The sequence below is a fragment of the Balaenoptera musculus genome, chromosome X (assembly GCF_009873245.2).
Source record: "Balaenoptera musculus isolate JJ_BM4_2016_0621 chromosome X, mBalMus1.pri.v3, whole genome shotgun sequence".
NCBI classification, from domain to species: domain Eukaryota; kingdom Metazoa; phylum Chordata; class Mammalia; order Artiodactyla; family Balaenopteridae; genus Balaenoptera; species Balaenoptera musculus.
In genome coordinates this window covers 89,252,504-89,270,115 of record NC_045806.1, presented here as the reverse complement: position 1 = coordinate 89,270,115, position 17,612 = coordinate 89,252,504, and the positions used below count along the sequence as shown (strand labels likewise).

General features: G+C 35.5%; 1 protein-coding gene across 2 annotated transcripts in view; it reads right to left on the bottom strand.

Annotated features, from left to right (window-relative positions):
- Positions 1-17,612, bottom strand: part of NRK (Nik related kinase) — a 143,064-nt gene that overhangs the window by 50,654 nt on the left and 74,798 nt on the right. For both annotated transcript variants that reach the window (XM_036839057.1, XM_036839056.1), the window contains exons 6-11: positions 16,941-17,051; positions 15,351-15,441; positions 12,578-12,708; positions 10,528-10,582; positions 6,316-6,394; positions 5,069-5,244 (exon numbers count right to left, since the gene is read on the bottom strand). In XM_036839057.1, the coding sequence (XP_036694952.1) occupies positions 5,069-5,244; positions 6,316-6,394; positions 10,528-10,582; positions 12,578-12,708; positions 15,351-15,441; positions 16,941-17,051 (643 nt within the window). The remainder of the gene's footprint in view (positions 1-5,068; positions 5,245-6,315; positions 6,395-10,527; positions 10,583-12,577; positions 12,709-15,350; positions 15,442-16,940; positions 17,052-17,612) is intronic.

Sequence of the window (17,612 nt, the reverse complement as noted above, 5' to 3'; positions counted from 1 at the left end):
CCACTTTAGACCTAGGGACACATATAGACTGAAAATGAGGGGATGGAAAAAGATATTCCATGCAAATAGAAATCAAAAGGAAGCTGGAGTATCAATTCTCATATCAGACGAAATAGACTTTAAAATAAAGACTATTACAAGAGACAAAGAAGGACACTACGTAATGATCAAGGGATCAATCCAAGAAGAAGATATAACAATTGTAAATATTTATGCACCCAACATAGGAGCACCTCAATGCATAAGGCAAATGCTAACAGCCATAAAAGGTGAAATCGACAGTAACACAATCATAGTAGGGAACATTAACACCCCACTTTCACCAATGGACAGATCATCCAAAATGAAACTAAATAAGGAAACAAAAGCTTTAAATGATACATTAGACAAGGTGGACTTAATTGATTTTATAGGACATTCCATCCAAAAACAACAGAATACACTTTCTTCTCAAGTGCTCATGGAACATCCTCCAGGATAGATCATATCTTGGGTCACAAATGAAACCTTGGTACATTTAAGAAACTTGAAATTGTATCAAGTATCTTCTCCCACCACAACGTTATGAAACTAGATATCTATTACAGGAAAGAAACCGTAAAAAATACAAACACATGGAGGCTAAACAATATGCTACTAAATAACCAAGAGATCACTGAAGATATCAAAGAGGAAATCAAAAAATACCTAGAAACAGGTGACAATGAAAACACAGTGACCCAAAAGCTATGGGATGCAGCAAAAGCAGTTCTAACAGGGAAGTTTATAGCAATAAAAACCTACCTCAAGAAAAGAGAAAAATCTCAAAGAAACAACCTAACCTTACACCAAAAGCAATTATAGAAAGAACAACAACAACAAAAAACAACCCAAAGTTAGCAGAAGGAAAGAAACCATAAAGATCAGATCAGAAATAAATGAAAAAGACATGAAGAAAACGAGAGCAAAGATCAATAAAACTAAAAGCTGGTTCTTTGAGAAGATAAACAAAATTGATAAACCACTAGCCTGACTTATCAAGAAAAAAAGGGAGAAGACTCAAATTAACAGAATTAGAAATGAAAATGGAGAAGTAACAACTGACACTGCAGAAATACAAACGATCATGAGAGATTACTACAAGCAACTATATGCCAATAAAATGGACAACCTGGAAGAAATGGACAAATTCTTAGAAAAACACAACCTTCTGAGACTGAACCAGGAAGGAATAGAAAATATAAACAGACCAATCACAAGCACTGAAATTGAAACTGTGATTAAATATCTTCCAACAAACAAAAGCCAAGGACCAGATGGCTTCACAGGCGAATTCTATCAAACATTTAGAGAAGAGCTAACACCTATCTTTCTCAAACTCTTCTAAAATATAGAAGAGGGAGGAACACTCTCAAACTCATTCTATGAGGCCACCATCACCCTGATACCAAAACCAGACAAAGATGTCACAAAGAAAGAAAACTATAGGCCAATATCACTGATGAACATAGATGTAAAAATCCTCAACAAAATACTAGCAAACAGAATCCAACAGTACATTAAAAGGATCATATACCATGATCAAGTAGGGTTTATGCAGGGATGCAAGGATTCTTCAATATATGCAAATCAATCAATGTGAAACACCATATTAAAAAATTGAAGGATAAAAACCATATATATCTCAAAAGATGCAGAAAAGATTTCGACAAAATTCAACACCGATTTAGGATAAAAATCCTCCAGAAAGTAGTCATAGAGGGAACTTACCTCAACATAATAAAGTCATATATGACAAACCCACAGCCAACATTGTTCTCAATGGTGAAAAACTGAAACCGTTTCCACTAAGATCAGGAACAAGACAAGGTTGCCCACTCTCACCACTATTATTCAACATAGTTTTGGAAGTTTTAGCCACAGAAATCAGAGAAGAAAAGAAATAAAAGGAATTCAAATTGGAAAAGAAGAAGTAAAGCTGTTACTGTTTGCAGATGACATGATACTATACATACAGAGTCCTAAAGACTCTACCAGAAAACTACTAGAGCTAATCAATGAATTGGTAAAGTAGCAGGATACAGAATTAATGCACAGAAATCTCTTGCATTCCTATACACTAATGATGAAAAATCTGAAAGAGAAATTAAGGAAACACTCCCATTTACCTTTGCAACAAAAAGAATAAAATACCTAGGAATAAACCTACCTAAGGAGACAAAAGACCTGTATGCAGAAAACTATAAGACACTGATGAAAGAAATTAAAGATGATACAAACAGATGGAGAGATATACCATGTTCTTGGATTGGAAGAATCAACATTGTGAAAATGACTATACTACCTAAAGCAATCTACAGATTCAGTGCAATCCTTTTCAAACTACCAATGGCATTTTTCATAGAACTAGAACAAAAATTTTCACAATTTGTATGGAAACAAAAAAGAGCCCAAATAGCCAAAGCAATCTTGAGAAAGAAAAACGGAGCTGGAGGAATCAGGCTCCCTGAATTCAGACTATACTACAAAGCTACAGTAATCAAGACAGTATGGTACTGGCACAAAAACAGAAATATAGATCAATGGAACAGGATAGAAAGCCCAGAGATAAACCCACACACATATGGTCACCTTATGTTTGATAAAGGAGGTAAGAATATACAATGGAGAAAAGACAGCCTCTTCAATAAGTGGTGCTGGGAAAACTGGACAGCTACATGTAAAAGAATGAAATTAGAACACTCCCTAACACCATGCACAAAAATAAAATCAAAATGGATTAAAGACCTAAATGTAAGGCCAGACACTATAAAACTCTTTGAGGAAAACATAGACAGAACACTCTGTGACATAAATCATAGCAAGATCCTTTTTGCCCCACTTCCTAGAGAAATGGAAAGAAAAACAAAAATAAACAAATGGGACCTAATGAAATGTAAAAGCTTTTGCACAACAAAGGAAACCATAAATAAGATGAAAAGACAACCCTCAGAATGGGAGAATATATTTGCAAATGAAGCAACTGACAAAGGATTAATCTCCAAAATATACAGACAGCTCATGCAGCTCAATATCAAAAAAACAAAAAAAAAACAATCCAAAAATGGGCCGAAGACCTAAATAGTCATTTCTCCAAAGAAGATATACAGATTGCCAACAAACACATGAAAGGATGCTCAACATCACTAATCATTAGAGAAATCCAAATCAATACTACAGTGAAGTATCACCTCACACCGGTCAGAATGGCCATCATGAACAAATCTACAAACAATAAATGCTGGAGAGGAAACCAGCAAGGAACCCTCTTGCACTGTTGGTGGGAATGTAAATTGATACAGCCACTATGGAGAACAGTATGGAGGTTCCTTAAAAATCTAAAAATAAAACTACTATACGACCCAGCAATTCCACTACTGGGCATATACCCTGAGAAAACCGTAATTCAAAAAGAGTCATGGACCACAATGTTCATTGCAGCTCTATTTACAATAGCCAGGACATGGAAGCAACCTAAGTGTCCATCGACAGATGAATGGATAAAGAATATGTGGCACATATATACAATGCAATATTACTGAGCCATAAAAAGATACAAAATTGAGTTACTTGTAGTGAGGTGGAGGGACCTAGAGACTGTCATACAGAGTGAAGTAAGTCAGAAAGAGAAAAACAAATACTGTATGCTAACACATATATATGGAATCTAAAAAAGAAAAAAAAAGGGTCTGAAGAACCTACGGTCAGGACAGGAATAAAGATGCAGACATAGAGAATGGACTGGAGGACACAGGGAGGGGGAAGGGTAAGCTGGGACGAAGTGAGAGAGTGGCATTGACATATATACACTACCAAATGTCAATTAGATAGCTAGTGGGAAGCAGCCGCATAGCACAGGGAGATCAGCTCGGTGCTTTGTGACCACCTAGAGGGGTGGGATAGGGAGGGTTGGAGGGAGATGCAAGAGGGAGGGAATATGGGGATATAAGTATACATATAGCTGATTCACTTTGTTATATAGAAGAAACTACCAGAACATTGTAAAGCAATGATACTCCAATAAAGACATTAAAAAAAAAAAAAGAGTTTAGGACAACTATATTTACATCTTCCATGTAATCTCCATATAATCGTGTCTTTTCCTGCAGGTTACATTTTGAAAATCTTGCAGCTCTGGTAATTAGCGAATTCTCAACTAGATGTGTGGTCTTCCTGTATCCATTTGTGATTGGTCGGCTTCTGTGATGCTGGTCCAATAAATTCTCCACCATGGGTAAATAAATTAATTCCTTCTGCTTCTCACTCCAAAATAAGATATGTATATTTATGTAGATGGAAGGAGCTCGCTGCAATGAATCTTAGAGTGAATCTGAGAATGGCTGCTATCTTTTTCAGGCTCCCCCTTTGCCATTCCATTACCACTCAACCCTGCCTATGGTGCCCTACGTTAAATGCGGAATATGGTATACAACCTATAAAGTTAGAACTTCCTAAGTAATTTCCTCTGGGTTTGATGAACATTCATCCTGTCATTTTTGACATTAAAATCTAGAAGCTTACTTTTATTTGCATAAATGTGTTCCTTTAATTTCATCTTAAAGTTGGAGATTCGTACATAAAATCAACTTTGTATGGTACACTGATATTACTTCAAAATTAGTAGTCAGTAAATGGTTAATTACAAATCCATTTATCTCATTGGAGTTAATTAACATATTAGCCAAAAAAGAACAATAAGATATAGATTTTGTTATCTTTTTGTTTATTTTATTTCTTCAGTTAGGAGTTTTCTTAAAATAAAATTGGCATATCACAAAATTCTTCTGGAGACCTTCAAAGTCTTTGTAAATATGAACACGTGCCAGTTGTAACTGACAAAAATTTATAATCTTATATATATATATGTGATCAGGTAAGAGATAATGAATTAAATGCATATGGCATATTAGTGGAAAAACTAAATATCAGAGGCCTCAGAATTTTTACTTTCAACCTAATTCTTAAATATTTTTTCCTGAAAAAAATAAATTAATAAATTTTGCTCTCATTTGAATATATAGTCCAGTAAAATGAAGATTCACATTTCTACCTTTTTTCTGTCTCTTTTTAATGATTCCAGTAAGGTGCTTCTTTAATGACTCAACAACATGTCCTTCATTTTTTATATTCCGAACAAATGGGTGATGAAGCATGTTTGCAGAAGTAGGACGAAATAAGAAATTTTTTATCATGCACTTTTCCATGAAATTATGGAACTTGCGGGACCTAAAAGAAATGAGTCAAAGAGATAAAAGAGCATTCTCAGGCCTGCCACACCTCCTCCCACCTCCACCCACATGCCACTCTGAAGGTTGTATTTTTGAAGAGAGTTGTCTCTAGCTATTAATAGTCTTTTCAGTAGCCAAATATTCTGCAGCTTGACAATATACATTACACAGCAATGCCATTCAAACCTCTGAAGAGGCCAGAGTCAATGGCATTTTCTACCCAAATAATAGTAGAAACTTCAATGAGTTTGGAAGTATGTACATGATAAAAAGTCAAGTGGTGTGAAGTCAATTAAGTGGTTGATGTGGTTTATGTAGACCATGAGACTAGATTGGTCATCCAATCTAGTATTCATACTTTGAAGCCTGAGTGTTTCACTTGACTATATGCACTTTAAGTTACAAAGGTGCCAATGTAATGATCCAGAAAAGGGTGTTAATAGTACCATGACTAATTAATCTTATAAAATGGCCCATAGAAACAGATGTGACCAGAAAGCCTGAATCTGTGGGAAGGATTAAATTTAATCACAAGGAAGAATGTCTGCAATCAAATCATAGTAACCACTTCTACCAGGGAAAGCAATAAATACTAAGAACAAGCAAGAGCTTCAGGTACTAGATCAAAAAGCTTCAGGAAGAAAGATTCCCAAGTTTAGTTGTGCTGTAGCACGCTGAGAGAACAAGTCCTCTTTCCTAGTTCTGTGGATGTTTAGTTCAATGGGTCAAACGACTGGGCTATATATCACAATCACTGACTGCCTATCTAGGCTCAGTGAGAAACTTCTCAAATGGCTTCCATTAGTCCATCCCATTACTGAAGAAATAACTGAATATGTCATTAATGCCAGGACAGTAATGTCATCACAATATACTACGGAGAGTATTATTTCTGATTGGCTAGCTAGCTCTTAATGAACACTAGTCATTTAGACCCCCTTACTTAAGGTATTGGTTTTTAGGAAATTTTGTCCAATAAGGATGTTGAAGCAGGGCTGACCAAATGAATTCTTTGCTACATAAAAATGTCAGGTTAATGTGTTTAAGAGATTAAGTCATTCATCTTTACCATCCGCTGGATTTGACTTTGGGAGCAGATTCTCGCAAAATAACGAATAGGGCTTCCAAAGGCTGAAGGTTACACAGGGCTGCAAAGGAAAATAGACAAGCTTCGAATGAGTAAGAAGGGTAACTACAGAACACACTTCTTATTCCAGAGGGGATTCTCAGTGTTCTTTCACATATCATGTTGAATAGATACTAAGGAATAGATACAAAAGAATGTAGTTATAGGAAAGCTGATTTTAACACAAACAGTCCATTATATAAGATCCTAAAGCTTCACTTTTGCCAGGTGTGACAAATAATAATAAATTACACTAGATACAAATTTTGAAATGTGTGATTGATAATTTATATCTAGAGAAGTAAACAATACAGGTGGAGACAAGCACTCTTCTGTGTTTTTGTACTGCAGGTATCTACAGTTGTAAAATTGGAATATGTAATTATAGGCTGAAAAAGTCAACCAGACTAATGACTATGTGCAATAATACATAAACAATTATTTAGTAGTCTAAAAAGAGGAGAATAATCTGTTTTGGAAGCTGACAGTTCTAGGAAAAGAGGTAGATAGAGTAACTATTAAGAACACACCCTCTAGAGTAAGATCACCTGTGTTCAAATCCTAATTCTACCTTTGTGACCTTGGTCAAATTACTTAACCTCTCTGTGCCTTGGTTTCTTCATCTTAAAAACAGGAAATATATCAAGAATTCCTTCAAAGAGTTGCTATGAGGATTAAATGGCAACCTACATATAAAAGTGTCTGGCACAGAGTAAGCACTTAATAAATATTAGCTATTGATATTATAAGATTTTAACTATCTGGCACCTCAATTCTGTGCCAAATTACTAGACTTTCATTCTCTTTCTTTAGACACACAGCCATACAAAGAAACACCTATTCCAATATGTGGTATATAAATTCATTACCTCATTGGCTTGGGAATTCTGGGATTTTCTGTAAGTGTTTAAATATGTGTCTCACTTCACTTATTTCCTCTTGTGTTTTGATTAAAGAAAACGGGCAGTGCAATAATTCCCCAAAGGAAAGCCATAGTGTAAATTTCATCTAACACTACAAGTGTGCCATTCATCTGAGGACATTTTGATATTAATGACTCTTTAGAGGCATCCTTCCTCTCCCAAAATACATCTCCAGAGAAACTACAATGTCAAACTGGCCTCTCATAGTAGTAGAAATAAACTCCCCAGGGTAATTTCATTAGAGTAATATAAAGGCAATTGTTCAAAGGTCAAAATTTTGTTTCAATTACATGGGTATAAATTAATAGAAGGTGCAGGTATATAATTGAGGGCAAAATTAGCCCCCAGCTCAAAACATCCAGATAATATTTGATTCTCTTCATTCCTTTACTGTGTCCAATCAATCACCAGAATCTGTCCTTTAAACATATCGTAAGTAAATTTTTACAATATTAAGCAGTTGTCATTTATTAACATCTGAGCATCTCAGTTAACTAACAACATCTTCAGTGTCAAGAGTTAGGGCATAGGCTGGGTAAGTTTTCATTAAAGGAAAGGAGAAGTCCACAAAAGAATGAAGCATAGGGTGGGTACAAGAACCATGTCAAACAGCAATTGTGGAGGTTTCCTATATTGTCTAATTTTAGGAATTCCAGTTAATGTCCCCTTCACCCCATATATCCTAATGTTGCCTAAATTTTCACCATTAGAGGCTCATTCCTTTGAAGTAGTAAATCTACTTTAAAAATACATATCTTGATAGATTAGAAACATTAAACTGGGTGTAGTTTGAATTATTTTAAATAACGTGGTTTAACTCCTACAATACGTTGAGATCCAAAGGAATCTTCTGAATACTGAAGAAATGGGTCTCCTGATGGGACAGGGGTAAAGACACTCAGGTAAAGATTGATCTGGAGTGTAAGGGAAGGACACTACAAGGAATAGAAGTAGGACTATAAACAAGCATGTCTGATAGTATTAAAAACAATCTCTACAACACCAAGGAGAATGCTAACATAGGGAAAGATACAGTTCTGATTAAGGTAAATTGGCTGGTGTAGATCCTTGACAAGGAAGGAGAGTTGGAGTAAACTGTCAATCCAGTACTGCTTCTCCAGGCGACGATTCACTTTTCTATAAAAAACAAAGAAACTAAGAACTACACATATTCAATATTAATTGACCTATGATATTCTGGTGTTTGAATAACTACTAGCAATGTTCTGGCCTTGGTTTAAAGGTCTGCACATCAAGTTTGAATTTCTATCCAGAAGCCAAGGACTTAAAGTCCTGATGTGCAAGGGTCCTGATTCTCTCTCCTCCGAGAGTCCCTACAGCACCCTTTTAGTGAGAAGGAATTCTCTCTTTCTTTTTACTTCCCTGGGAGAGACTCACCAAAGGCAGAAGGGGATTTTGTTATTTGGACCTCAGAGGTAATTATCATATAACTGTCATTTTGGAAGGCCATCCTTTCTGAGATGATAAATATCACAACCTGGAGGATTTCTGTATTTAAATTGATGACAGTCATTCCCATCCAAAATTAATAATCCAGGCAATAAAGGAGACTGGTGAAAGACAAATGTTTTAGCAGTATGGCTATTTCAAGTTGTTCATGACCAAAGTTGCACCATTCCAATGACTACTTATCCAGGCATGCTGGTCCTATTTTCTACTGTGAGTTAAGAATCTCCTGGTCCTCATCTATCTTTTGCAAAAAGTTGCCATTTGTGTATTCTGTGAAAAACTCCCTCTCTGTACTTCTTCTGTGAGTTGCTCATTACCCCTCTTTTCTCCAATGATTTAATATTTTAGAATAAAAAAGTGAAACCAAAAAAGGTGAATCAAAAAGTACAAATCTGCAAAATGTAGAAAGCTAGTCTTTTTGGAAAGACACTAGAAATAATATACTACTTGATGCAGTCATTCATCCTAACCAAATACATACATCAATACTCATGAAATGCAATATGTGTATTTAAAGAGTGCAAGAGAGGAGGAGGAGGAAGAGGAAGAGAGGAGGAGCTCAATATAATTTAAGCATGTTTCATAAAGAGAAATAATCATGAGATAATGAGTAATAATATGCACCTTCCCAGTCTCATCTCAATTATATATATGTGGAGTAAACAATTTTTCCATCATTTAAAAACTCACCCAATATAGGTACTTTGTAGTTTTTTGGGCACTAGCAGAGACGCAGCAGTGACCTGATCTCCACATCTGGCTCAGCTTTAATCCAAGCCCGTTCTATGATATGTGATATTCCAAGGGACACCAGGAATTCTTAACAATTATGTTACCACTATTTCTACTCCCATTAGCCTTGAAACACAGTGCTAAGATAGTAGATACTGTGCAGATGAAGCATGTAGGAACATGGGAACCTACAAGATCTGCTTGGAGAGGGAGAAGCAAAGCAATTCCAACCCCTGCCCCCTGACACATACACTCCAGGCATTTCTCTCACTTCTCATCAATACTAGGAATGTATTTATTATTTATATCCTTGGATTTAGGTATTGAGGACAACAAATATGCTCTGCTTATGGGGTCATACATTAGATGGTTATTAATCATTTATACCCAAGTTCACATTCTATTTTCACTTTCCTATCAGAAAGCAGTGTCCTGAGAGAACAGAATGCTGACAGGTCATTTAAATGATGGGAGGGAGGGGGAAACAAGAGGAAATTGAGCGTTCTGAACAATTAGGGGCAATGAAGTGGCTGATAGGAGCAAGGAAGGCACCAATGATGAGCTAGACTGACTCCAAAGGAAAACAAAAAACTTACTTCTCAATGTTGTTGAGGATTGGCTCAATTAAAAGGAACTACTGGGGGATTTTCTCAACTGTCGCAGTCTGAAGTAGTAGCAGTGTATAACTGTAAATGTTTGGGAACCTAAATATTCCACCAGTGAATATGTACTGAATGCCTTTATATTCTGTTTGGTCAGGACTATCAGGATCAAATGTTATTGAGGCTAAATTGAAACAACACTCAATCATCCTAAAATAAGATATCTTAAGAGAGAAAAATACAAACTCTTCTTATAGACATATCTGACCATCCTGACTGCAGCATTTGGTAATAAGGAAAAGGCCACCATTTATAGTTTGGCACATCGTGTGGCACCTTTGTGGCCAGTACAAGCTAGCTAGTACAAGTGGCAGATTTGTACAGCATGTTTCCCTAACTTTGAACAAACAACAAATATTTTTACTCACGAGGAGCCCCTTCAGCCATTTCAATAGCAGTGATTCCCACGGACCACACATCACTCTGCAAAAGAAAAGATGACCAAAAAAATGTCACTTAAAAATGGGAAACTGATAGTATTTAGAATCTCAAAACAATCTTTGGCTGAGGGGAGATGTCAATGTTACAGCCATTTTATGGGTTTTCTATAATGGGGCTTCATTATAGACTGATGTTATAGGAAGATCTTATTTGACCTTGTGACCAGCCAGTACTGCACTACACAACCAGTTGACATGGGATGGGATTCAATGTAAGGAAAATTCATCTTGGATGTATTGCTATTGTTACCTTAACTGAAATAACAGAAGGAATTTGTTGTAAAGAAGTCCTATCACATACTACTAGCTGTAAAGAAGTCGCATCTTAGGTAAATGATTTAACTCTTTGTACCTCAATTTCACCCTATGTAGAGATGATAATGGTATACACGTCATAGAACTAGTATAAGTATTAAATGAAATACTATATATAAGCACTTTCAGCAGTTCCTTGAATATAGTATATTGAGGATAGAATTATTATAATTCTAGGAAATTATATTCTAGGAGGCTCTAGGAAATGACCCCCACTACTATTAACTGTACTTTTTTTTTTAACATCTTTATTGAAGTATAATTGCTTTACAATGGTGTGTTAGTTTCTGCTTTAAAACGAAGTGAATCAGTTATACATATACACATGTTCCCATATCTCTTCCCTCTTGTACTTTGTTTTTTAGAATGTGGAAAGGGCACAGGGCTAGAGGTGCACTGTTTGGCTTAATGACTCCTAAGCAAGTTAACTGAATTAAAACACCTGTTTATAGATGTCTTAGCTTCAAAGGGTTGTTGTGATGGTTTAAGTTTTCTTTAAGTTACATGGGACTAAAAATTTAAAATATATAATTAAAACGGGTGAAAGTCCTTGTTAGATTGCCAGAAATTGTACAGCTATAAAACATTATTTTTTACAGCAAGCCACTTAAAGAACATTACGCTTCCATTGTCTCCATAGCTCCTAATAGTACTGGGCTATAATAAGCTCTCAGCAGGTCTGCTTGCAGATCAAGCAGGGGGCATTTAAGGGAAAGGGAAAAGAGATGAAACTTGAATTAATCAACTTCAAGTATCGAGTCCTAGGTTGCACACAACGAAACCACAATGAATTGTTTGGATGACTTATGATGTGGAGAGTGAGTGTGGTTTTTCCAGTCTATAGCAAATGGAGAGTTTTCTTTCCACATCAGCTTTTTGAAATGTGTACATAGATGTATATTGTCCAAATTGCAGCTTCAGTGGAAATTTTAATAAATAGCATGAATTGTTACTTAATTTGTCTATTCCACTGATTTTCTGTGGTTTGGAGGTGAACCATGCCAAGGATTTTCTCCATTACTCTGAGTAATCAAATTATTATTTTTTTCTCTCTGGAGCTAAGTTACTGTGAGGATTAATAATTGGCTTTACATTTATTCATTTTTAAGTTTACAAAGCACTCTGTCCCTGGAAGTTAAATTTCCATATAAAGCCACATAATATAATATTTTTACCAAGAAGTTGCAAGCAATATGAACTAGACATTCTTCCTCAAATATGGATAACTCCCAATGGTCTACTTTGTCTACATTCTTAGAAAATATTATTTTTATGCACATCATTAAACCACATATAGGAATAGTGGCTAGCATTTCTTATTAGAGTCTATGTGACAGAAGGAGCTGCCTGCTTTTTGCAGGGAAATCAGCTCGATGCTTTGTGATGACCTAGAGGGGTGGGATAGGGAGGGTGGGAGGGAGGCTCAAGAGGGAGGGGATATGGGGATATATGTATACACATAGCTGATTCACTTTGTTGTACAGCAGAAACTAACACAACATTGTAAGCAATTATACTCCAATAAAGATATAAAAAAGAATACATTAAAAGAATCATAAAAAAGGAGCTGCCTGCTTTTTATTCTTTTATTTCATAATTTAAAATAAAAAGTCAAAAGTCCCTTCCAAAATTTGATTCCTACTATCTGAATCCTTACACTTACTCTGTAATCATAGGAGCGTCTGGGGTCCTCGTCACAGTCAATCACCTCAGGTGCCATCCAGTATGGTGTCCCAATGAAGCTATTTCTCCTCCCATTAGTTCTGCTCACCTGGGCACTCACTCCAAAATCCACTGCAAAATTCATTTGTCAAAATAATTAATCAGTAACAAAAAGGTCAATAAATTATTGCTTTAACTTGGAAAGCCAATACAAAAGCCACAATGGATAACAGATTTTCATTCCAGCCCAGCAAACTTTACCATGAAGTCTACTCCAGGAACACTGGGAAATAGGCTTTTGCTGGTATTTATGTTGGAAAGAGAATCAGCAGTGCTATTATAAATCTACAGTAGGTTTGGCTGAATGTTTACCATGAATATTAAAAATAAAGTTCCATCAGTACACCCTGAACCTCTGAAGTGATAACATATGTAGTGTTTGGACCTGCCACCAAGCTGGAGGAAGACCAGCACTATAAGCAACATCTAAGAAATCTAAATCTTATTAGTACTTTATTAGGAAGTCTCATTTATGATATTAGAAAGCCTTACCACACTGATAAAGAAAAAGGAATTTATGCTAAAATTTAGTTTAAGTTCTTCTACAGATCTTCTGAATCAGATGCAAATATTTACTGCAGTATCCATATCTTAGCTTAGACTATAAAAGGTCAGTCTTCTATTCATCTGTGGGATATATTATATGAAAATATTTAGTATGGTATCCTCAGAAACAGACAGAAAAAAGGCTAAAGTAGACTGGGGTTATTTAGTCCAGAAAAATAAGACAGGGATGAAAAATGAAGTAGATTTTCTAATTTAGAATGGTTTCCAGGAATCTAGAGGATGGCTAACAACCTTGACTGAAAAGTAGTTTAAAGAACTTAGGAAAGGAAAAGAAAAATTAAAAAGTTAAGAGTTTAAGGCAGTGTTAAAGGAAGGACTAAGAAGAACAATAACAACAAAATGTCCATAATATATGAAAATCATCATTGGGTGTTGCACAATCTCATTAGCTAGATATTTTTTTGAGAATAGGTTACATCAGAGCTCAGCATTCTCACTACCCCTGAGGGCCAACATTAAGGGCCAAGAAATACCCATGAAGGCCATAAACTGATATATGACATTCAGAGAAGAAAATGAAAGGAGAAAAGACTGGAAGAAACAGTGATGAATGGAAGAAAAGGGAAAAAAGAAAAGCTGAAGTTAAAAGTAGAGATGAGACCCCAGCAGTGGCATCATTCACCTTTTCTTTAAAGACCTAGGTACCAGAATATGAGGATTATTGATCAATTGCAATTGCAACAGAATCACTGTCCAGTCTCTTTCCTTTCTGTTACTCCCTTTGGCTGTCATTGAGTTTGGTTTCTGCAACCTTTTCCTTATCATATGTTGTTTAAAAATATGCTGAGATCTAAGAACTCTAAAACCAAATGTATAAGGATTATGTATATAATAAGCCTGATTCAATTTTAATCTAGTGCTAAAAGGTCTCTCCTACAGAGTCAAGTACATGATCTTTAGTGCATGGACTTTGTGACAGGTTTTTCAGTGGCTTTTCACATATTTACAATTTCTCTTCTGTGTTGCAAATGGTAGGGCTGGCCAGCAACTTGACCCAGATATATGGTAGTGCTGCCACATGTGAACAGAGTGTAGCTGTGTGACATACTATCTACCCTGCACACTTGAATGTGAGATCCAAAGGACTCTCATGAATTTTAACACAGTGTCTTAAAATTCTGTTTCTAGCTTTGTAGCTTGTAGACACAAAAGACACAGTACATTTTCTTGAAATTACTTTTCACTTATTTCAAGAACAATTATTGCCTCATGCTTCTTCCAGAAATATTCAGTGAAAAGCATTCTCAGTGAATGAACAAAATTTCTACTTTGGTTATATTTATTTAGCAGAAAAATGGGAATGATCTTAAGGTCATGCTAGAGACATGGTAGGCAAGAATTGATATAATTAAAAAGTAATGCAGGATTTGATACCAGTGATTTTATGTTCTATTGTATGTATCAATGAGGTCATCTGCCATTACAAAGTACTGACATTATTCATATGGCATTATTTAAAAACAAATCAACAATATTTATTTTAAACATTAAAAGGTGCAATATATTGTCCCCTGTGTGCCTGTGAGACATTATGTGTAGTTTTTCAAATAAATTATGCCATTCTGAACCCTGGAATAGAAAGCCAGGAACTTTTTGGTATTTTGATTTCTAATTCTCAATTTGATTTGGATATTACTGGAGCATTATTTCTAACTGATATCAGTTCTTTAAATATTTGAGGGGAAATTCCAATGAAGCAATTTGTGCTTAAGTCATTTAAAAGTTCTTTGATTTTCTTTGGAAAATATGGCTCTGTGATGTGGAAGAATTGTCTTTTTGTTTAATCCTTGTCCATGGCGCAGAAATTTGCACATGGTAAATTCTCAATTCAGTTGTTAAAATAAATGTAATAGCTGAATCTATTAGAGGGTTAAGCAATGATCAAAATGTAAAACTCCCATTATACTTGAAAAGTTGTTTTTATCTACATGATTTCAGAGAAGCAGTTAAGTGCATCTTTCTCTTGTCCCAACCTCCCTTCCCAAACAAATTTTCAAATTTTGACTTGTTTTGCAGGCAGGGAAGACACGGCCTAAATAAGTAGAGGGGATTGTTAGTGACATGATAGAAAACACAGTAATCTTAAAGGATTTTTCTCTATTAAGATATTTTGGGCCTCACTTAAAGTATTACAAGAATAAACTTACCTAGTTTTACTTCAGCATTATGAGTCAGTAGCACATTCTGACCTTTGATGTCCCGGTGAATTACACGGTGTGCATGAAGATGAGCTAAGCCCTGCATATATATACATATATATATATATATATACACATTTATATTAAAAAGCAACATCAGTATATATTTTTCTCTTTTTCTGGTACTCTTCTTAGTATTTTTGGAAAAACTTTTGGTAAGAAAAATGGCCCAGATTTGCATTTTTCAGACAAAATTCTTTCTTTAGGCTGGAATTACTACAACCAGTTCCCAGAAATACTACTTTTGGCTATAAGGAAAGGAAAATAAATCAGGACACCCATGAAAGAAAAAAAACACCAAAAATTAATGTTTGTATACATTGGGCCATTTACCGTCCTTTCTAGCCTCCATTTTTCCAACGAACCATATGAGTAAAGACCTGGATATCTTAAATATCATAGCTCGCATTGTTTTACTCTATTCTTCATCCAACCATTTGTTTAGTCCAAAATATTTTCTAGTCAACCTTGTAGGCTGAGAATTTGGGGGAATATGGAAATTCATTTTAAAGCATTTGCCATTTGTATTGGCTTACCATGTTGTCTCCAGACCATTCACCACTAAAACTAACCCATGACCTGGCTAACCCATGCCCTGGCTTCAGTGAGATTGCTCTAGATATGAACTGGGGATTAATAACAGAAGTAACAGTAAAAACAGCTAATATTTATTGGGTCCTTATTCTTTGCCAAGCACTTTGCTAAGTGCTTTACATGGAGTAAATTACTAAATCCTTATAGCAACCCTTTAAGGAAGGTGCTAATACCACCCCAAATTACAGATGAGGAAAATGAGATTTGGAGAAATTAAGTAATTGGCTCAAGGACACACAACTAACACATGATGAACCAGAATTTAAACTCAGTCCAGAGTTTGCACTCTTAATATTTACACTATTACCACAAGTGAATCCAATTAAGATGACAAGAAAGACATTCTAATATTTTATCAGTGGTGCTGTTCAGTTCTGTTAATATCCTTCTTGGGTGACCCTAAGCACTTAAGACACAAAGAAAAATTTGAGTTTGGTAGATCAAGAAGATTGGCACTTTCATCCAATTTGGTGTTCAAAATAAGGAATGTTTAAAAAGTAAGCCATTATTCAGAGAGAATATCTGTCTGCAAAACAGTTTGTAGATGGTTTGGAGCCATTGAGTAAAACACTGACTTCTCAACTTATCTTAATCTCTAATGATAGTGCTATGCTTTTTTAAAAAAAAGAACTCTAAAAATCATAACAACATAATAAATACTCCAAGTTGTCATATCCCTGATCCACTGAACACTACAGTCTGACTTTGACAGAGCCATTAAAGGCCATGATTTGGAAGGACCTGGTTAGCCATCTGCTGGTGTACCTTAAAGTTTAAGGACATCATCTGAAAATCTGCTTTCTCTAAAGCCTTTTTCAGTATCCTGATCCAGAAGTTATGTTTAGAATTCTAAAATCATCCTATATGAGCAGGTATAAGGTACATTGTATATATTACCACCAGGTTTTTTCAAGACCAGGGGAGAATGACTATATGAATGCTCACCTGGAGGATTTCTCGGCAGATATAAGCAATCCAATCTTCTTTCAAACTCTGATTTCTGGTCATTCTCACTACATCAGTGACTGAGCCTGCTGCACATAACTCCATCACCATCTGCAGGGAAGCCAGCAGAGTATCAAGGTTTAGAAAGTAATTCTCTGAAAATATCTGGAGAGTTTTAGTTCATATGGCTTGTATTTATATGCAATGTTTAGACACTAAGACACTGCAAAGACTGGCTCAGTTGTCTGGTAGAATGAAAAAGAACTGGGAAAACATCCAAAGATCTGTGGAGGGAGAGAAGGCAGGTACCACACCAGGGATTTTTAACCAGGACCTGGGATTTGAGCTAAGCCTTGAAGGATAGGTAGTGTTTGTATATGCTGAGAAAGAAGAACGTGCAGTTTATTGAAAACCGAATGAGACTTGCCTTTAGAAAGAAGCTTGTACAGGGGCAAGCCTGAGTGATGATTGGAGTAGAACAAAAAAAACAGTTGAGGGACTAGTTTGCAGGTGGAGAAGCAAGATGTGGAAGATCTCAAAACAATTTACACTTCAACATTAAGACTAGATTTGTTTTTTATTGTTGTTTTATTTTTATTTTCAAATTCTAGAATATTTTCCCCAAGAAACTGGCAAAATACAACTCCAAGGGGGAAACTGTCAGTTCCATTA